The sequence below is a fragment of the Pristiophorus japonicus genome, chromosome 21 (genome assembly GCF_044704955.1).
Source record: "Pristiophorus japonicus isolate sPriJap1 chromosome 21, sPriJap1.hap1, whole genome shotgun sequence".
Lineage (NCBI taxonomy): Eukaryota > Metazoa > Chordata > Chondrichthyes > Pristiophoridae > Pristiophorus > Pristiophorus japonicus.
Genome location: NC_091997.1, coordinates 75424954 through 75448130, shown reverse-complemented (window position 1 = coordinate 75448130; position 23177 = coordinate 75424954). Strand labels below are relative to the sequence as shown.

At 45.4% G+C, this 23177-nt stretch overlaps 1 protein-coding gene across 1 annotated transcript in view; it reads right to left on the bottom strand.

The window, feature by feature from the left end:
* Positions 1 to 9464: 9464 nt before the first annotated feature.
* rec114 (REC114 meiotic recombination protein) overlaps positions 9465 to 23177 on the bottom strand; it is a 70613-nt gene continuing 56900 nt past the window's right edge. Inside the window, exon 6 of the mRNA XM_070864183.1 lies at positions 9465 to 9812. Within this exon, the coding sequence (XP_070720284.1) occupies positions 9648 to 9812 (165 nt within the window). The 3' untranslated portion in view covers positions 9465 to 9647. The remainder of the gene's footprint in view (positions 9813 to 23177) is intronic.

Here is a 23177-nt window from a genome sequence, read left to right as displayed (position 1 = left end):
CGAGTGTGAAATAACACTCCTTGGAGGCGGCACTAAGACGCACATTAAAATGATTATGCATGACACACCCTTTTGTAACTGACTTAAAGTGTCATGCAAGTGTTATTTAAAAATGACTGAATCCAATTTTTGTGTGAGCCTTTCCCCGTATCCACCCACACCAAAGAAAATGAGATACTGCTTTCTGCCCACGAAGCTGCCAAACTCTGATACTTTTCATCCTTTTACTCGTTGTGCAAAGCAAGACCAACGTCCCATTCCAACATTCGGGGCTGAATTTCAAATGAGAGTAGGGAACTCCACAATTATTTCCACAATGTATAACACAAAAAACCCTAGTAGGTCTTGCGTCTCATTGTTATTTATGGTGTCCTGCTGTCACAGGAAGGCTGCAACGCCTGCCCATGCAGCAATGACTGCATTTCACATGTAATTCATTGCGTGAAGCACTTTTGGGACGTTTCAATATTTGAAGTGTCGACCGTGGGTCAGAGACTTTAAGTGTATGTCGGAGATGCCGTTGTTCTGATGAGACGTTAAACTGAGGCCCTGCCTGCCCCCTCAGGTGGATGTAAAAGATCCCATGGCACTATTACAAAGAAGAGCAAGGGAGCTCGTGGCCAACATTTAACCCTTGACTAGTATTACTAAAAACACATTATTTGGTCATTATCACAGTGCTGTCTGTGGGAGCTTGCTGTGCGTTAAATGACTGCTGTGGTTCCTACATTAGAACACATTAGATATCTTTGGAAAGCGCATTCAGATGTCCTGAGATCACATGAGGCCATGGAAGGCATTATATAAATGCAAGTCTTGTTTTTGAGGTCGTGGCACTAGATACCCATGTACTATGGGCTCAATTTTCCGCAGTGATTTGCGCTGTTTTTTTGGCGCACGCCGCTTTTTTGGGGCCAAGTTAAAAAATACAGGTTTCCTCAATGTGCACCAGCGTATCTCAGTTAGTTACGATTTTTTTAGGTTCGTTTTTTTTTTGAGCCATGGGGGCGTAACTTGCCACCCATGCCAATTCTGGCCATTTAGGCAAATTTGGCCAGTTCCGATTTACTCCAATTCTTCTTAGGCCGGCGTATGTGGCCTCTATAGAAAAGCCTACTGGTGACTTAAGAAAATAGGTGCAGGTAAGTAAATCAGCGCAGCAGATGCCCGGACACCTGCAGCAGGAGAGGTAAGGGAGAATGCGAAAGTCTTTCGGGCATAATTAGGACCGGGAGGGGGGAGGCCATTCGACCTGGGATAGGTGTGGGGATCGGGACCAGCAGAGGAGGGGGTGGGGTGGGAACTTTAATAATTTAATGGAGATAAGTTGCTGCAATGTGCTTGAGCAGGTTGCTGTGAGCTGGCTGTATGTTTCACTTTCCAGGCTCAGTCCGCATTGTGTCCCTGGTTACCGTGGCAACCCAACCTTTTTGCCGCAGATCTTGGGCTCCACCCCCAAAACTAAACGACAGGCTAGGCAGCGCCAAAATGAAGAATTCAAAAGGGGGAAATTTGGATGTTTTTTTTTGGGGTGTACTTGGGCCCCCAAAAAACAGGTATAACTCTTCAAGTACGCCAAAAAATAGCTTTGGGGAAAATTGAGCCCTATGTTTCTCAATCTAATTCAGCAATCTTTCATACAGTGTTTGCTCGCCTATAACTGATTTTTCTCCAGGCCTTTGGCGGTCAGCATTCAACCAATTGTTAGCCCAAAAAGTCTTAACCAACAGTCTCTTCAGTCAATGCTAGAAAATACCTTGACTCCACTTGAACTGGTTCTATGGCAACCCCTTGGCTCCAACTGCTCTATGAGTAATGTGTCTTAAAAATGTTCCTCCAAATTCTTTGTTCTCAACTTGCATTTTAAAATGGTAAAGACATCATTAAAAGTTCCCTATTCTTCTTGTTGTCAAGGGTGTTTCAAATAGATTTTCCTTTAAAAGTCTGAAACTCTGATGCCTGCTTCTAATAGTGCTTTCCAAAGATATCTAAACCAACTTGTCTCTAATCCAAGTCGCACAAACATAATTTCATACTCACCGGCAGGATAATGTTAATAAAGACATATAACAAGGAACAGACAGCAGCAGGGTCATTGGATAGCGCAGGCATGTGTGTCACCGGTCCATGCAGCAGAGCAGGTCTCCAGTCGTCCTGGTTAACCCTTGCCACTGGATAAAGGCTTAGCTTTGTCAAGCCCGTGTGGTGGCTGGTGTGCAACGGTCACCACACGTTAAAAAAATCCACGCACAGGCATCTTCCACCCCCTGAATTGGAGTTCAGGACTGGAACATCGGGTCCTTCATTGAATCTGTTATGTATGCAATAAAGGTTCAAGCTGAATACTGGTTAACTAAGCAAGATACGACCTTGCTGTGCTTTATTTAGTTCCAAAGTAACTCACTCACAAAATGGCTGGCCTTTTATACCAGAGCAGCATCATGTGCATACGTGATAGAAACATCTGTGTACTCATGTGGAAGCAAGTCATCCTCGTTCGAGGGACCGCCTGTGATGATGAGTGGGTAGCACACTCACTTTTGAGTTAGCCGGTTGTGGGTTCAAGTGCCACTCCAGGGACTTGAGCACATAAATCTAGGCTGACGCTCCAGTGCATTGCTGAGGGAGTGCTGCACTGTCGGAGGTGCCGTCTTTCAGATGAGATGTTAAACTGAGGCTCCGTCTGCCCTCTCAGGTGGACGTGAAAGATCCCATTATTTCGAAGATGATCAGGGGAGTTATCCCCGGTGTCCTGGCCAATATCTATCCCTCAATCAACATCATCAAAAAAAACCAGATTATCTGGTCATTATCACATTGCTGTTTATAGAAGCTGGCTGTTGGCAAATTGGTTGCCGCTTTCCCCACCTTACAACAGTGACTACACTTCAAAAGTACTTACATAGAAACATAGAAAATAGGTGCAGGAGTAGGCCATTCGGCCCTTCTAGCCTGCACCGCCATTCAATGAGTTCATGGCTGAACATGCAACTTCAGTACCCCATTCCTGCTTTCTCACCATACCCCTTGATTCCCCTAGTAGTAAGGACTTCATCTAACTCCTTTTTGAATATATTTAGTGAATTGGCCTCAACAACTTTCTGTGGTAGAGAATTCCACAGGTTCACCACTCTCTGGGTGAAGAAATTCCTCATCTCGGTCCTAAATGGCTTCCCCCTTATCCTTAGACTGTGGACACTGGTTCTGGACTTCCCCAACATTGGGAACATTCTTCCTGCATCTAACCTGTCTAACCCCGTCAGAATTTTAAACGTTTCTATGAGGTCCCCTCTCATTCTTCTGAACTCCAGTGAATACAAGCCCAGTTGATCCAGTCTTTCTTGATAGGTCAGTCCCGCCATCCTGGGAATCAGTCTGGTGAACCTTCGCTGCACTCCCTCAATAGCAAGAATGTCCTTCCTCAGGCTGTAAAGCGCTTCAAGACATCCAGTGGTTGTGAAAAGTGCTATAGAAATGCAAGTCTTTCTTGTTAAGCTGATCTAGCATTTGACCATTACTCACCCTCTCCAAGACTCAAGTCAAACCATTTGAGGGTTCCTTCCTTGATTTGTGCTTGGCTCTGAAAAAAACAGCTTAAGTATGTTTACCCTGTCTCTTCTATAAGTTGACCCGTGTCTGTCACCCAAAACTCGCTTAAATAGCTGAATTTGCCCAGCCCATTACATAAACATTTCACAATGTTTTTTCATTTGTTTAGATTGGGCATTCATTCAATATCCCTAAACTTGTACTATGTAAAATATTGCATACATTTTTTTTTAACTTACATGACTGAGCAATTTTTGAAGGATGGTATTTTCTGATTTTTTTTGCCCCTTTCATCCCTTCGGACCATAAAAAAGGTGTCTAAATAACAGGTTCGCTTGGCCTCCGCCAATGGCACTTATCAACTGCCAGCGTGTCCATGAGAGATCCTGGGCAATTGGTTTTCTGGTAGCGATTTTCTCCGCAAACAATACCAATATTTGATCATGCCTTGGAGTTTATGAAACATAGAAAATAGGCGCAGGAGTAGGCCATTCAAGCCTGCACCGCCATTCAATAAGATCATGGCTGATCATTCACCTCAGTACCCCAAGCCTACTGTACCTAGCATTTCCAGGCAGTCTTCCATCCAAGTATTAACCAGGCCTGACTCTGCTTAACTTCCATCAGACTGTTTCAGACTAGTACGGCCATACACCCTTAGGTCAGATCCTCAATTTATTTCTGCTTATATTTTTGGCTGCATATTGCGAGACACCAAAGTTCTGGCCAGAATGGAGATGATTGGGTAATTCTCCCGTCAATTGCACTGTAAGTGACTGGCATTTATTTTACGCACATAATTTGTATTATGCAGCTATCATCCACTCACTGAATTTTGATGGAGAAGTAACCCTGCTTGTATTGGGAGTGGCTGCAGTAGTTTTGGTCACGAGTTCTGTTTGCTGCAATTCTGATGGTGTGAAATTGGGCTCGATCGCGCCCATTGATTGAACGATTATATGAACAATTTTCAAAACAGCTCATGCTATTTACCAAGGTCCAAAGCCTGTAGTTCAGCTGTGAGTGAGACGGAGCGAGAGGAAGTGGATTCTGCACGAGAGGGGCTCCCTATTCCCTCGTGCAGCTGCGCCTCACCCATTCATGTGCATGAACCCATGTGCTTCAGAGTTCATGGAGTTGCGAGTTGGGTTCCGGATGTTGCTCCGAGGGGAGACGGGAAGTAGGCGGGCTGCGGCCATTGCCATCTGCGACTTCCGGCTGCAACACTGGAGGCTCATCCTCAGCAGTCGGCTCCTGCAAGGCCTGTGCGTCGGTTTATTTGGCTTCTTACCTAATAGTCACCTTCACATTCAATGCATCATCATCATAGGCAGTCTCTCAGAATCGAGGAAGACTTGCTTCCACTCTTAAAATGAGTCCTTAGGTGGCTGAACAGTCCAATACGAGAACCACAGTCTCTGTCACAGGTGGGACAGATAGTCGTTGAGGGAAAGGGTGGGTGGGACAGGTTTGCCAAGATCCTACATTCAATGCACAACTCAGAAGGCGGCAGATCTGTCCAAGAGCTCGCATGCTGCACCCACTCTAATCATCTTTCATCACCCACAGCCAGGCAACAGCCCATGGAGCCCATGCCTTTCACAAATCTCAAATGTCCCTCCTCTCAGTCTCATTCTTGAATAGCTCCTGGCCAGGAGACAATGCACAAGGATTTGACACTCACCTTATTGCGCCAATACGGCTCCCACCAACGCTTTCCTCTTGAGAAATATTTTAGTAGGGAAGTTTATATTCAAAACTGTTCATTTGTTTTAAAAGATTTTTTTTTTAATTTTGAAAACTTTTTAAAAGGTCTTTTCAAAAGTTGCAGGTCACTCACCTCAATGCCGCGCCTGAACTGAGTGACGGGGTCGGTTTTCAGCTTTTTATAATGGCATATGGTTTGGTCAGGGAGGTAAGTCGCTGGGCGAGATGATCATGAGATCCCAGATGCGATGTTGACCTCTCTGCGGCGTTATTGTTCGTGATTTGCGGCCAGAAAAATAAATGCAATGTACACAGCGAGGTAAAAAGTTGATGGCCACGAGATGTGGCATTGTAGCAATTTCTGGCCCACCGACAGCTCTGTGCTGTTCTAGCGATAAGCGGCACAAGTATAGTACAACATGAATGGCGAGTAGAAACATCCAATTAACATCGTTCACCACCAAGCCCACCATTGCTGCAATTTCTGGTCCAACTGGTCACTGCTGCACAATTAACAGACAAATGTACAGGCACGAGACTCCCAAAACAAGCGCTCTACTCGGAACTCCTTCACGGCAAACGAGCCAAAGGTGGGCAGCGGAAATGTTACAAGGACACCCTCAAAGCCTCCCTGATAAAGTGCAACATCCCCACCGACACCTGGGAGTCCCTGGCCAAAAACCGCCCTAAGACGAGGAAGTGCATCCGGGAGGGCGCTGAACTCCTCGAGTCTCGTCGCCGAGAGCACGCAGAAATCAAGCGCAGGCTGCGGAAAGAGCGTGCGGCAAACCAGTCCCACCCACCCTTTCCCTCAACGACTATCTGCCTACCTGTGACAGAGACTGTGGTTCTCGTATTGGACTGTACAGCCACCTAAGAAGTCATAAGAACATAAGAAATAGGAACAGAAGTAGGCCATATGGCCCCTCGAGTCTGCTCCACCATTCAATAAGATCATGGCTGATCTGATCATGGACTCAGCTCCACTTCCCCGCCGCTCCCAATAACTCCTTATCCCCTTATCGTTTAAGAAACTATCTATTTCTGTCATAAATTTATTCAATGTCCCAGCTTCCACAGCTCTCTGAGGCAGCAAATTCCACAGATTTACAACCTTCAGAGAAGAAATTTCTCCTCATCTGCTTTAAATGGGCGGCCCCTTATTCTAAGATCATGCCCTCTAGTTCTAGTCTCCCCCATCAGTGGAAACATCCTCTCTGCATCCACCTTGTCAAGCCCCCTCATAAGCTTATACGTTTCGATAAAATCACCTCTCATTCTTCTGAATTCCAATGAGTAAAGGCCCAACCTATTCAACCTTACCTCATAAGTCAACCCCCTAATCCCTGGAATCAACAGTGAACCTTCTCTGAACTGCCTCCAAAGCAAATATATTCTTTCGGAAATATTGAAATCAAAACTGCACACAGTATTGCAGGTGTGACCTCACCAATACCTTGTATAGCTGTAGCAAGACTTCCCTGCTTTTAGACTCCATCCCCTTTGCAATAAAGGCCAAGATACCATTGGCCTTCCTGATCACTTGCTGTACCTGCATACTATCCTTTTGTGTTTCATGTACAAGTACCCCCAGGTCCCGCTGTACTGCGGCACTTTGTAATCTTTCTCCATTTAAATAATAACTTGCTCTTTGATTTTTTTCTGTCACTTTCCGACATTATACTCCATCTGCCAAATTTTTGCCTTCGCCTGTCTATGTCCTTTTGCAGATTTTTTCTGTCCTCCTCACATTGCTTTTCCTCCCATCTTTGTATAGTCAGCAAACTTGGCTACGTTACACTCAGTCCCTTCTTCCAAGTCGTTAATATAGATTGTAAATAGTTGGGGTCCCTGCACTGATCCCTCTGGCACCCCACTAATTACTGGTTGCCAACCAGAGAATGAACCATTTATCCTGACTCGCTGTTCTCTGTTAGTTAGCCAATCCTCTATCCATGCTAATATATTACCCCCAACCTCATGAACTTTTTTCATGTGCAGTAACCTTTTATGTGGCACCCTGTCAAATGCTTTCTGGAAGTCCAAATACACCACATCCACTGGTTCCCCTTTATCCACCCTGTTCGTTACATTCTCAAAGAACTCCAGCAAATTTGTCAAACATGACTTCCCCTTCATAAATCCATGCTGACTCTGCCTGACCGAATTTTGCTTTTCCAAATGTCCTGCTATTGCTTCTTTAATAATAGATTCCAACATTTTCCCAACCATAGATGTTAGGTTAACTGGTCTATAGTTTCCTGCTTTTTGTCTGCCTCCTTTTTTAGATAGGGGTGTTAGATTTGTAGTTTTCCAATCTGCTGGGACCGCCCCAGAATCCAGGGAATTTTGGTAAATTACAACTAATGCATCCACAATCCCTGCCACTACTTCTCTTAAGACCCTAGGATGTAAGCCATCAGGTCCAGGGGATTTATCTGCCTTTAGTCCCATTATCTTACTGAGTACCACCTCCTTTGTGATTGTGTTAAGTTCCTCCCCTACTATAGAACATAGAAATTTACAGTGCAGAAGGAGGCTATCATGTCCGCGCCAGCTGACATAGAGCCACACGGTCCTTTGTCAGCAACCCTAAAGGTTACATACAAACCCATAAACAATAACGGAAAGGCAAAGAGCACCTAGCCCAACCAGTGCGCCACACGCCACTGCAACACCCCTTATAGTAAAAACATCTACACTCTACCCCAACCGGAGCCATGTGATCTCCTGGGAGGGCAAAAACCAGATAAAAACCCAGGCCAATTTAGGGAGAAAAAATCTGGGAAAATTCCTCTCCGACCCATCCAGGCGATCGAAACTAGTCCAGGAGATCACTCTGACCGTATTCTATTCGCTGCAGTACTTACCATTATATCTGTGCCGACCAACAAAAGGTTGTCTAGTTTAATCCCAACTACCAGCTCTAGGTCCGTAACCCATCTCTTAAAAGTGATTAGGGTTTCTGCATCCACCACTCTTCCAGGTAGCGAGTTCCAGATCCCCACAACCCTCTGTGTAAAGAAAACCCTCCTCAAATCCCCTCTAAACCTTCCACCACCACCTTAAAACTATGCCCCCTTGTAATAGCCCCCTCCACCAAGGGAAATAGACCCTTACTATCCACTATGTTCAGGCCCCTCCTCACCGCTGTAATAGATTCTTTAATTAGTACCGCAACCCCCCCCCCCTCCCTTTTACCCCCCTCTCTATCTTGTCTAAAAATCCTGTAGCCAGGAATATTAATCTGCCAAACCTGCCCCTCTTTCAGCCAAAATGGCTATAATGTCATACTCCCAAGTGTCTCCCTGTGCTCTTAGCTCATCCGCCTTATTCGCTATACTCCTTGCATTAAAGTATATACCATTCAGCACAGGAAGACCTCCTTGCTTACCACATACTAAGCCCTGTTTCCACTGTCTTACAGATAGTCCCTTGAATATCCACTGCTGGAATATTGTTAGTGTCCTCTACCATAAAGACTGATACAAAATATTTGTTCAGAGTTTCTGTCATTTCCATGTTTCCCATTACTAATTCCCTGGTCTCGTCCTCTAAGGGACCAACATTTACTTTAGCCACTCCTTTCCTTTTTATATACCTATATAAACTCTTGCTATCTGTTTTTATATTTTGTGTTAGTTTACTTTCATAGTTACCTCATGTTAAGAGTGGAAGCAAGTATTCCTCGATTCTGAGGGACTACCTATGATGATGATGATAATTAACAAGACTTTTGCATATAGGCAAAGAAATGCAACAAGACTTGTAAGACAACTCTTCTTTGTTTGACAAAGCTGATGCATACTATTCCATTGATCCATGTGGAAAATAAAAACGTGCCAAATTGCACATTAATTATTTCCTCATTCTTTTATACATTGCAGAGCAACTGATATTCTTTCTCATTCACCACTAAGAGTCTTGAAAGGATCAGGTTTTACTTTAATGTGCTTTGGATATTTATGATTGACATTACTCCTCTCCTGGTGAAAAATATTTTTCTAAAAATTCACACATGCAGTATTAGCTATTCTGATATTAAGCCCGTCTTTGTACAACACTGCCACCCTTAGCGCTCTGCCCCATACTCAAGGCCCAGCTGCTGAATTTTGCTGAGGCGCAAACTGTTCCCGGGTGCAAACTTTTACCCCCACACCCCCGCCACCATTACCACCCCGAAGTGAGCAGAACCGAAAGTCTAGCTCTAAGTTTGTTAAAAGAAGAATTTATTATTGTTTAAAGACACTAGCAAACTAATGATCAGAAATAAAAATGTCTAAAATAGAGACAGTACTACCGCAGATATATCATCCCGAAGAAACACCAATGTGAAAATTAATGCAATGTCATAGTTTCCATCCATGGAAAATGGTCAAACATGTTCTCAGTCATTCGTCTATCAGCTTTTTAAGTTCCTGCTCCACCTGTTCCACAAATGCTGGGAAGCTCTGATCCATAAGACAAAGTCGCAGGAAAGGACCCAGCTGTTCAGTGTTCAATGCTGACTGCTGATAGGCCAACGGCAGTTTAGGTGATGTAGCTCCTAACATGCTCTAGGAAAGAAGAACCTAAGTTATAGATTTGAAACTGTTGAACAAATATAAGTATCTGTAACTGGATTGTGCTTTCTCAGGCTTCTGTATACAGCTTTTACCAGAATACAAACTATCTCAAAGTAATAAAACACAAAAATAACTGATTTTCAACTTAAAGTTTACGGAAGATTAACTGTTCAATTTTTGATACGCTTACTGATGATAGAACCCGACTTTAAAAGGCAATGCATCCCAATGATTTTTCCAGAAATGTACAATGGAATGAAAGAGGAAAAATGTACTTAAAAAAAAAATAGTTCTTGGATGTGGGCATCGCTGGCAAGGCCAGCATTAATTGCCCATCCCTAATTGCCCTTGAGAAAGTGGTGGAGAGCCACCTTTTTGAACCGCTGCAGTCCTTGTGTTGAAGGTACTCCCACATTGCTGTTAAGGAGGGAGTTCCAGGATTTTGCCCCAGCAATGAAAGAATGGTAATATATTTCCAAGTCAGCGTGGTATGCGACTTGGAGGGGAACTTGGAGGTGGTGGTCTTTCCATGAGCCTGCTGCCTTTGTCCTTCTAGTTGACAGAGATTGTGAATTTGGGAGTCGATCAAAGAAGCCTCGGCAAGTTGCTACAGTGCATTTTGTAGATGATGTGTACTGCAGCCATGGTGCGCTGGTGGTGGAGGGAGTGAATGTTGAAGGTGGTGGAGGGGGTGCAGATCAAGTGGACTACTTTGTCCTGGATGGTGTCGAGCTTCTTGAAGGATGTTGGATCTGCACTCATCCAGGCAAGTGGAGAATATACCATCACACTCCTGACTTGTGTCTTGCAGATGGTGGAAGGGCTTTGGGGAGTCAGGAGATGAGACACTCACCACAGAATACCCAGCCTCTGACCGGCTCTTATAGCCACAGTATTTATGTGGCTGGTCCAGTTAAGTTTCTGGTCTATGATGACCCCCAGAATGTTAATGGTGGGGGATTCGGTGATGGTAATCTCATAGAATGTTTTGGTCTCTTTTCTCTTGAAAAAAGAAGGCTGAGGGGTGACCTAATAGAGGTCTTTAAAATAATGAAAGGATTTGATAGAGTGAATACAGAGAGAATGTTTCCATTTGTGGGGAAGAGCATAACTAGAGGCCATCAATACAAGATATTCACCAAGAAATCCAATAGGGAATTCAGGAGAAAATTCTTTACCAAAAAAAAGTGGTGAGAATTTTGAACTCGCTACTATAGGGAGTGGTTGAAGTGAATGGTACAGATGCATTTAAGGGGAGGCTGGACAAGCATATGACAAGGGAATAGTGTTATGCTGATAGATTTCGATGAGGAAAGACAGGAGGAGGCTCGAGTGGAGCATAAATGCCAATATGGACTGGTTGGGCCAAATGGCCTGTTTTTGTGTAGTATATGCTTTGTAATCCTATATGTGTTGAGGGGAGGTGGATAGATTCTCTTTTGTTGGTGATGGTTATTGCCTGGCATTTGTGTGTGTTGGAGCGGATTTTTGGACATATACTGGACTAGTATACGGGACCAAACATTTGTTTTAGTTTCCCCTTTAATGAATTTTGTAAGGGACAATACTGATGCATTATGCTTTATATGAAAAAAAACAGTTAGACTTTAAGGTATGCTGGCCTTGAGTTATGGAGATAAGAAAGTGAGATAATGAACACTGGAGAGTTAAGTGCTGAGTATGTTTGTTTATACCGGTGCCAAAAGACCTGCACTTGTTTATACTGCCCTGTCACAATGCAGGATGGTTAATATCAAAAGCTTAGCCTTCGATAGTAACAGCTTTGTAGTGCTAAAGCATGTATTGTAAAGTGACGTAATTTGTAAGATAAAAGAACTTCACTGCAGATACCAATTTGAGAAGATGGTTCAAAGACAGGGGTCTTTAACACTTCTCCCAAAGCTTTGTCTCCGATTTAATAAACCTCTCTTTATATATCATACAGTCTCGGAAATATTTTTCCACAACAGTGTGGCACGAATGTTACTTGCCACATATCAGCCCAAGCCAGATACAAAGCAACTTAGGAAGATTTTCTCTGGTCACTGTGCATTACTATGAAGATTTTCCCCAGTTACTGTGTTAAAGGGTAGTAGAAAATTCTCTCTGGTCACTGTGGGCCCAAGTTTCCACATGATTCGCGCCTGATTTTTAGGAGCAACTGGTGGAGAACGGACTATTTTAGAAATCGCAATTCTCCACATTTTTTTTTCTGCAGTTCTAGTCAGGTAGAACAGTTCTAGTATAGAACAGAATTTTTTCTTCAAAAGGGGGCGTGTCCGGCCACGGACGCCTGATTTGAAAGTTTCCACAGTGAAAATGTACTCCAAACTAAAGTAGAATGGAGCCAGTGAAGATTTTTGTAGAACTGAAAAAACCTGTTCTACACATTAAAAAATCAGGCGCAGGTTACAAATTAGGCGTCCAGAACGAGGTGGGGGGGAGGGGGGGGGAAGGGAACTCATTAAATTCGACAATAAATCCTTATTTATACTTCTACAAATATTATACAAATAAATCCAACCTGAATAAACATTTATAAGCCAAGAAAAGATTAAATAAACCATCTTCCTACCTGTGTGAAAGTGCTTCAGCCAGGGAGAATTCTGCAGCCGTTCGTGTCGCTGAGCGGGAGGGGGAGAGAGAGAGAGAGGGAGGGAGAGGGAGAGGGAAGGAGGACGAGGGAGAGGGAGAGAGAGGGGAGGGAGAGAAGGAGAGAGAGAGGGGAGGGAGGGAGGGAGGGGGAGAGAGAGAGGGGAGGGAGGGAGAGAGAGAGGGGAGGGAGGGAGGGAAGGGGAGGGAGGGAGGGGGGGAGTGGGTCTCGGGTCGGGTCGGGGGGGGGGAGCGGGTCTCAGGTCGGGGCAGGAGAGCGGGTGTCGGGTCTCGGGTCGGGGCGAGCGGGCGTCGGGGGGGGGGGGGGGGGGGGGGGGAGCAGGTCTCGGGTCGGGGGGGGGAACGGGTGTTGGGTCGGGGCGGGGAGCGGGTGTCGGGTCGGGGCGGGGGGGGACGGGAGCGGGTGTCGGGTCGGGTCTGGTCGGCGGGGGGGGGGGGGGGGGGGGGAACGGGTGTCGGGTCGGGTCTGGTCGGCGAGGAGCGGGTGTCGGGTCTTGTCGGGGGCGGGGAGCAGGAGCTGGCCGTGGGAGGAGCCTCATTCACGCAGCCCCAGTGAGGCCATTCAGCCAGGGCTAGGGGCTGCGTGCTTCGGGCCCCTCCCACACAGTTCGGCGCCTGGAGCTACTGCACTTGCGTGCCGACTGTAGCGCGTATGTGCAGAGGTCCCGGCACTGTTTTCAGCGCCGGGACCTGGCTCCGCCCCCCCACAGCTCGTGCTGGCTGCGCCGAGTGCCACAGGGCCTGTAAGTAGGTGGAGAATACCGAGGATTTTTTTAGGCGCCGTTTTAGGCGCGAAACGTTTTTTTTCTTGTGGAAACTTGGGCCCTGTGAGTGGGAATATTACCCCTGGTCACAGTGCGTTAGTGGAAATATTTTCTCTGGTCAGTATAAATTAGTGGTGATATTTTCTCCCGTCAGTGAGTCAGTGGAAACATTTCCTCTGGTTTGAGTGTGTTAGCGGTAAGGTTTGCTATTTCTAAGAAAATCATAAAAGCTTTTTGAAGAACTGCTTTGCGATTTCACTAGAAACAGCAAACAAGGAAAATCTGACTGTGATTATGGCACGAAAACACTGTGATCTTTGGCAACGTAGTGGTGCAAAACTGAGCACTGACTGGTATCTATTATGCACTGTAATAAAGGCAATCAATCATTCAGTAGTTTAATGCCCTCATTATACTTAGAATTCTGATGTGACTAAGACACAATAAATGTCAACTCACAACTCACATACTCTGGCAGGTTAATATTAGCTTGCTTTCTTTTCGAGAATAACTTGCTTCCACACTAAAATGAGTTCTAAGGTGACTGATGGGACCAATGCGGGATCTACAGTCTCTGGGACAGATGGTGGTTGGAGGGACCGGTGGGCAGGGTGCTTGATTGATGGTACGCTTCTTCCACTGTTTGTACTTAGAAACATAGAAAATAGGTGGAGTAGGCCATTCGGCCCTTCGAGCCTCACCACCATTCAATAAGATCATGGCTGATCATCCACCTCAGTATCCCATTCCTGCTTTCTCTCCATACCCTTTGATCCCTTTAGCTGAAAGGACCATATCTAATTCCCTCTTGAATATATCCAATGAACTGGCATCAACAACTCTCTGCGGTAGGGAATTCTACAGGTTAAGAACGCTGAGTGAAGAAGTTTCTCCTCCTCTCAGTCCTAAATGGCTTACCTCTTATCCTTAGACTGTGTCCCTTGGTTCTGGACTTCCCCAACATCGGGAACATTCTTCCTGCATCTAACCTGTCCAGTCCCGTCAGAATTTTATTAGAAACATAGAAAATAGGTGCAGGAGTAGGCCATTCGGCCCTTCGAGCCTGCACCGCCATTCAATGAGTTCATGGCTGAACATGCAACTTCAGTACCCCATTCCTGCTTTCTCGCCATACCCCTTGATCCCCCTAGTAGTAAGGACTACATCTAACTCCTTTTTGAATATATTTAGTGAATTGGCCTCAACTACTTTCTGTGGTAGAGAATTCCACAGGTTCACCACTCTCTGGGTGAAGAACTTTCTCCTCATCTCGGTCCTAAATGGCTTACCCCTTATCCTTAGACTGTGGACACTGGTTCTGGACTTCCCCAACATTGGAAAGATTCTTCCTGCATCTAACCTGTCTAACCCCGTCAGAATTTTAAACGATTCTATGAGGTCCCCTCTCATTCTTCTGAACTCCAGTGAATACAAGCCCAGTTGATCCAGTCTCTCTTGATATGTCAGTCCCACCATCCCGGGAATCAGTCTGGTGAACCTTCGCTGCACTCCCTTAATAGCAAGAACGTCCTTCCTCAAGTTAGGAGACCAAAACTGTACACAATACTCCAGGTGTGGCCTCACCAAGGCCCTGTACAACTGTAGTAACACCTCCCTGCCCCTGTACTCAAATCCCCTCGCTATGAAGGCCAACATGCTATTTGCTTTCTTAACCACCTGCTGTACCTGCATGCCAACCTTCAATGACTGATGTACCATGACACCCAGGTCTCGTTGCACCTCCCCTTTTCCTAATCTGTCACCATTCAGATAATAGTTTGTCTCTCTGTTTTTAACCACCAAAGTGGATAACCTCACATTTATCCACATTGTACTTCATCTGCCATGCATTTGCCCACTCACCTAACCTATCCAAGTCACTCTGCAGCCTCATAGCATCCTCCTCGCAGCTCACACTGCCACCCAACGTAGTGTCATCCGCAAATTTGGAGATACTACATTTAATCACCTCGTCTAAATCATTAATGTACAATGTAAACAGCTGGGGCCCCAGCACAGAACCTTGCGATACCCCACTAGTCACCGCCTGCCATTCTGAAAAGTACCCATTTACTCCTACTCTTTGCTTCCTGTCTGCCAACCAGTTCTCAATCCACATCGACACACTACCCCCAATCCCATGTGCTTTAACTTTGCACATTAATCTCTTGTGTGAGACCTTGTCGAAAGCCTTCTGGAAGTCCAAATATACCACATCAACTGGTTTTCCCTTGTCCACTCTACTGGAAACATCCTCAAAAAATTCCAGAAGGTTTGTCAAGCATGATTTCCCTTTCACAAATCCATGCTGACTTGGACCTATCATGTCACCTCTTTCCAAATGCGCTGCTATGACATCCTGAATAATTGATTCCATCATTTTACCCACTACCGATGTCAGGCTGACCGGTCTATAATTCCCTGTTTTCTCTCTCTCTCCTTTTCTAAAAAGTGGTGTTACATTGGCTACCCTTCATTCTATAGGAACTGATCCAGAGTCTATGGAATGTTGGAAAATGACTGTCAATGCATCTGCTATTTCCAAGGTCACCTCCTTAAGTACTCTGGGATGCAGACCATCAGGCCCTGGGGATTTATCAGCCTTCAATCCCATCAATTTCCCCAACACAATTTCCTGACTAATAAGAATTTCCCTCGATTTCTCCTTCTCACTAGACCCTCTGACCCCTTTTATATCCGGGAGGTTGTTTGTGTCCTCCTTAGTGAATACCGAACCAAAGTACTTGTTCAATTGGTCTGCCATTTCTTTGTTCCCAGTTATGACTTCCCCTGATTCTGACTGCAGGGGACCTACGTTTGTCTTTACGAACCTTTTTCTCTTTACATATCTATAGAAGCTTTTGCAGTCCATTTTAATGTTCCCTGCAAGCTTCCTCTCGTACTCTATGTTCCCTGCCCTAATCAAACCCTTTGTCCTCCTTTGCTGAGTTCTAAATTTTTCCCAGTCCCAGGCTTCGCTGCTATTTCTGGCCAATCTGTATGCCACTTCCTTCGCTTTAATACTAGCCCTGATTTCTCTTGATCGCCACGGTTGAGCCACCTTCCCTTTTTTATTTTTATGCCAGACAGGGATGTACAATTGTTGTAGTTTAATACATGCGGTCTCTAAATGTCTGCCATTGCCCATCCACTGTCAACCCCTTAAGTATCATTCGCCATTCTACCCTAGCCAATTCACGCCTCATACCTTCAAAGTTACCCTTCTTTAAGTTCTGGACCATGGTCTCTGAATTAACCGTTTCATTCTCCATCCCAATGTAGAATTCCACCATATTATGGTCACTCTTCCCCAAGGGGCCTCGCACAATGAGATTGTTAATTAATCCTCTCTCATTACATAACACCCAGTCTAAGATGGCCCCCCCCCTAGTTCATTCCTCGACATATTGGTCTAGAAAACCATCCCTTATGCACTCCAGGAAATCCTCCTCCATCGTATTGCTTCCAATTTGGTTAGCTCCAATCTATATGCATATTAAAGTCACCCATGATAACTGCTGCACCTTTATTGCATGCACCCCTAATTTCCTGTTTGATGCCCTCCCCAACATCACTACTGCTGTTTGGAGGTCTGTACACAACTCCCAGAGCGTTTTCTGCCCCTTAGTATTCCGTAGCTCCACCCATACCGATTCCACATCATCCAAGCTAATGTCTTTCCATACAATTGCATTAATTTCCTCTTTCACAGGCAACGCCACCCCGCCTCCTTTTCCTTTCTGTCAATCCTTCCTAAATGTTGAATGCAAAGTGGCCATTTTTGTTTTTTACCTTGGGTTTCTCTGTCCTCCACTTTTACTCATTTCCTTTCTGTCTTTTGCTTCTGTCTCCATTTTGTTTTCCTGTCTCCCTGCATTGGTTCCCATCCCCCTGCCATATTAGTTTAACTCCTCCCCAACAGCACGAGCAAACTCTCCCCCTCGGACATTGGTTCCAGTCCTGCCTAGGTGCAGACCGTCCGGTTAATACTGGTCCCACCTCCCCCAGAACCGGTTCCAGTGCCGCAGGAATTTGAATCCCTCCCTGCTGCACCACTGCTCAAGCCACGTATTCATCTGAGCTATCCTGCGATTCATACTCTGACTAGCATGTGGCACTGGTAGCAATCCCGAGATTACTACTTTTGTGGTCCTACTTTTTAATTTAGCTCCGAGCTCCTTAAATTCGTCTCGTAGGACCTCATCCCGTTTTTACCTATATCGTTGGTACCAATGTGCACCACAACAACTGGCTGTTCACCCTCCCTTTTCAGAATGTTCTGCACCCGCTCCGAGACATCCTTGACCCTTGCACCAGGAAGGAAACATACCATCCTGGAGTCTCGGTTGCGGCCGCAGAAACGCCTGTCTATTCCCCTTACAATGAATCCCCTATCACTGTCGCTCTCCCACTCTTTTTCCTGCCCTCCTGTGCAGCAGAGCCAGCCACGGTGCCATGAACTTGGCTGCTGCTGCTCCCCTCTGATGAGTCAACCCCTCAACAGTACTCAAAGCGGTGTATCTGTTTTGCAGGGGGATGTTTCTATGAGATCCCCCATCATCCTTCTAAACTCCAGTGAATAAAGGCCCAGTCGATCCAGTCTCTCCTCAGGTGTCAGTCCAGCCATCCCGGGAATCAGTCTGGTGAACCTTCGCTGCACTCCCTCAATAGCAAGAACGTCCTTCCTCAGATTAGGAGACCAAAACTGAACACAATATTCCAAGTGAGGCCTCACCAAGGCCCTGTACAACTGCAGTAAGACCTCCCTGCTTCTATACTCAAATCCCCTAGCTATGAAGGCCAACATACCATTTGCCTTCTTTACCGCCTGCTGTACCTGCATGCCAGCTTTTAATGACTGATGTACTATGACACCCAGGTCTCGTTGCACCTCCCCTTTTCCTAATCTGCCACCATTCAGATAATATTCTGCCTGCGTGTTTTTGCCACCAAAGTGGATAACCTCACATTTATCCACATTATACTGCATCTGCCATGCATTTGCCCATTCACCTAACCTGTCCAAGTCACTCCGCAGCCTCTTAGCGTCCTCCTCACAGCTCACACCGCCACCCAGTTTAGTGTCATCTGCAAACTTGGAGATATTACACTCAATTCCTTCATCCAAATCATTCATGAATACTGTACGTAGCTGGGGTCCCAGCACTGAGCCCTGTGGCACCCACTAGTCACTGCCTGCCATTCTGAAAAGGACCCGTTAATCTCGACTCTCTGCTTCCTGTCTGCCAACCAGTTCTCTATCCACGTCAGTACATTATCCCCAATACCATGTGCTTTAATTTTGCACACCAATCTCTTGAGTGGGACCTTGTCAAAAGCCTTTTGAAAGTCCAAATACACCACATCCACTGGTTCTCCCTTGTCAACTCTACTCGTTACATCCTCAAAAAATTCTAGAAGATTTGTCAAGCATGATTTTCCTTTCATAAATCAATGCTGACTTGGACCGATCCTGTCACTGCTTTCCAATTGCGCTGTTATTTCATCTTTAATAATTTATTCCAACATTTTCCCCGCTACTGATGTCAGGCTAACGGGTCTATAAATACCCGTTTTCTCTCTCCCTCCTTTTTTAAAAAGTGGTGTTACATTAGCTACCCTCCAGTCCATAGGAACTGATCCAGAGTCGATAGATTGTTGGAAAATGATCACCAATGCATCCACTATTTCTAGAGCCACTTCCCTAAGTACTCTGGGATGCAGACTATCAGGCCTCGGGGATTGAACGATCTTCAATCCCATCAATTTCCCTAACACAATTTTCCGCCTAATAAGGATATTCTTCAGTTCCTCCTTCTCACCAGACCCTCGGTCTCCTAGTACTTTGGGAAACATAGAAACATAGAAAATAGGTGCAGGAGTAGGCCATTCGGCCCTTCTAGCCTGCACCGCCATTCAATGAGTTCATGGCTGAACATGCAACTTCAGTACTCCATTCCTGCTTTCTCGCCATACCCCTTGATCCCCTTAGTAGTAAGGACTACATCTAACTCCTTTTTGAATATATTTAGTGAATTGGCCTCAACAACTTTCTGTGGTAGAGAATTCCACAGGTTCACCACTCTCTGGGTGAAGAAGATTCTCCTCATCTCGGTCCTAAATGGCTTACCCCTTATCCTTAGACTGTGACCCCTGGTTCTGGACTTCCCCAACATTGTGAACATTCTTCCTGCATCTAACCTGTCTAAACCCATCAGAATTTTAAACGTTTCTATAAGGTCCCCTCTCATTCTTCCGAACTCTAGTGAATACAAGCCCAGTTGATTCAGTCTTTCTTGATAGGTCAGTCCCGCCATCCCGGGAATCAGTCTGGCGAACCTTCGCTGCACTCCCTCAATAACAAGAATGTCCCTCCCCAGGTTAGGAGACCAAAACTGTACATAATACTCCAGGTGTGGCCTCACCAATGCCCTGTACAACTGCAGCAACACCTCCCTGCCCCCATACCCAAATCCCCTCGCTATGAAGGCCAACATGCCACTTGCTCTCCTAACCGCCCGCTGCACCTGCACGCCAACTTTCAATGACTGATGTACCATGACACCCAGGCCTCGCTGCACCTCCCCTTCTCCCAATCTGTCACCATTCAGATAATAGTCTGTCTCTCTGTTTTTACCACCAAAGTGGACAACCTCACATTTATCCACATTATACTTCATCTGCCATGCATTTGCCCACCCACCCAACCCATCCAAGTTGCTCTGCAGCCCCATAGCATCCCCCTCGTAGCTCACACCGCCACCCAACCCAGTGTCATCCGCAAATTTGGAGATACCACACCTAATCCCCTCGTCCAAATCACCAATACACAGTGTAAACAGCTGGGGCCCCAGCACAGAACCCCGCGGCACCCCAACAGCCACCGCCCACCACCCTGAAAAGTACCCACCTACTCCCACTCTTTGCTTCCTGTCTGACAACCATCCCTCAATCCATGTCAGCACACTACCCCCAATCCCATGTGCCCTAACCTTGCACATCAATTTCCTGTGTGGAACCTTGTCGAAAGCCTTCTGAAAGTCCAAATACACCACATCAAATCGTTCTCCCCTGTCCACTCCACTGGAAACATCCTCAGAAAATTCCAGAAGATTTGTCAAGCATGACCTCCCCCCCACAAATCCACGCCGACTTGGACCTATCATGTCACCTCTTTCCAAATGCACTGCTATGACATCCTTAATAATTGATTCCATCATTTTACCCACTACCGATGTCAGGCCGACCGGTCCACAATTCCCTGTTTTCTCTCTCCCTCCCTTTTTAAAAAGTGGAGTTACATTGGCTACCCTCCACTCGATAGGAACTGATCCAGAGTCAATGGAATGTTGGAAAATAACTGTCAATGCATCCGCTATTTCCAAGGCCACCTCCTTAAGTACTCTGGGATGCAGTCCATCAGGCCCTGGAGATTCATCGGCCCTCAACCCCATCAATTTCCCCAACACAATTTCCCGACAATAAGGATTTCCCTCAGTTCCTCCTCACCAGACCCTCCGACCCTTCTTATATCCGGAATGTTGTTAGTGTCCTCCTTAGTGAATACCGAATCAAAGTACCTGTTCAATTGGTCCGCCATTTCCTTGTTCCCCGTTATGACTTCCCCTGATTCTGACTGCAGGGGACCTACATTTGTCTTTACTAACCTCCTTCTCTTTACATATCTATAGAAACTTTTGCAATCCGTCTTAATGTTCCCTGCAAGCTTCTTCTCGTACTCCATTTTTCCTGCCCTAACCAAACCCTTTGTCCTCCTCTGCTGAGTTCTAAATTTCGTTATTCGTGTCTTCCTTCGTGAAGACAGAACCAAAGTATTTGTTCAACTGGTCTGCCATTTCTTTGTTCCCCATTATAAATTCACCTGAATCTGACTGCAAGGGACATATGTTCGTCTTCACTCATCTTTTTCTCTTCACATATCTATAGAAGCTTTTGCAGTCAGTTTTTATGTTCCTGGCAAGCTTCCTCTCATACTCTATTTTCCCTCTCCTAATTAAACCCTTTGTCCTCCTCTGCTGAATTCTAAATTTCTCCCAGTCCTCAGGTTTGTTGCTTTTTCTGGCCAATTTATATGCTTCTTCCTTGGATTTAACACTATCCTTAATTTCGCTTGTTAGCCACGGTTGAGCCACCTTCCCCATTTTATTTTTACTCCAGACAGGAATGTACAATTGTTGAAGTTCATCCATGTGATCTTTAAATGTTTGCCATTGCCTATCCACCGTCAACCCTTTAAGTATCATTTGCCAGTCTGTACTAGCCAATTCATGTCTCATACCATCAAAGTTACCTTTCCTTAAGTTCAGGACCCTAGTCTCTGAATTAATTGTCACTCTCATCTTAATGAAGAATTGTACCATATTATGGTCACTCTTCCCCAAGGGGCCTCGCACAACAAGATTGCTAATTAGTCCTTGCTCATTACACATCACCCAGTCTAGGATGGCCAGCCCTCTCGTTGGTTCTTCGACATAATGGTCCAGAAAACCATCCCTAATACACTCCAGGAAATCCTCCTCCACCGTATTGCTACCAGTTTGGTTAGCCCAATCTATATGTAGATTAAAGTCTCCCATGATAACTGCTGTACCTTTATTGCACGCACCCCTAATTTCTTGTTTGATGCTGTCCCCAACCTCACTATTACTGTTTGGTGGTCTGTACACAACTCCCACTAGCATTTTCTGCCCTTTGGTATTCCGCAGCTCCACCCATACAGATTCCACATCATCCAAGCTAATGTCCTTCCTTACTATTGCATTAATTTTCTCTTTAACCAGCAACTCTACCCCACCTCCTTTTCCTTTCTGTCTATCCTTCCTGAATGTTGAATACCCCTGGACTTGGCTTCCGCGTGCTCCCGAAGAGATGCAAAGTGTTTGGTGCCTTCTCGGATGCTTCTCCTCCACTTTGAGCGGTCCTGGGCCAGGGGTTCCCAAGAGTCAGTGGGGATGTTACATTTTTTCAAGGTGGCTTTGAGGGTGCTCTTGAAGCGTTTTCTCTGCCTTTCTGGGGCTTGCCTGCCGTGACGTAGCTCGGAGTAGAGTGTGTGTTTCGGGAGACTAGTATCAGGCATGCGGACAATGTGGCCCGCCCATCGAAGCTGAACGAGCATGGTCAATGCCTCGATGCTGGGGATGTTGGCCTGAGCGAGAACACTGGCGTTGGTGCGGCTATCCTGTCAATGAATTTGCAGAATTTTGTGGAGGCAGCATTGGTGGTACTTCTCCAGTGCTTTGAGGTGCCTACTGTACACAGTCCATGTCTCTGAAGCATATAGGAGGGTGGGTATCACTACTGCCCTGTAGACCATGAGCTCGACCGAGAATATAGGATACTTCTTATATCCACCTTCCAATTCAACCGAGTCTAGACAAACAGCAGCTACAAGTCACTAGATGCAGATGATGATCCAGGTAGAAGTCATAGTTTTGATAAGGTTTGTGTAGGGACAGAAAAAGCTCGATTTTATCAATGCTATGAGAAACTGCCAAATTTGCCGATCCAAATTGAGAATAAAAATCCTTCTCCAGAGTAACTTGTGACATTTCAATTCTTTCAACACATCAAGGGGACAAACTACAGGTGCTAAACCAGTGGATTAACATTTGCTTCCTGGCTGCATGAAACAAAATAGAAATAGAAACGAGCCCTTTTAATTCTTACCTCTCCAGTTCTTCCTTTGATTTCCCCCCTACTTTTTCCCCTTTTTATTGATTACCCTTTTCTCTTCTATCCTTAGTTGTTGTATTAGCAAGTTTAGAATTAATGTAGAGCTCAAAGAAAAAATATTTTTTTAAAGTTTCAAAAAATCTTAAAGCGGAAATGTGTGGCATAGCGAAGGAAAGAAGTAAAGCAAGCAAGCAAGCCAGCTTGCATTTAGATAGTGATTTTTCATATTCTGCTTAAAATCTAAATAACGTTTAAAGTGTCATCACTGTTGTGCAGGCAAGGTGAC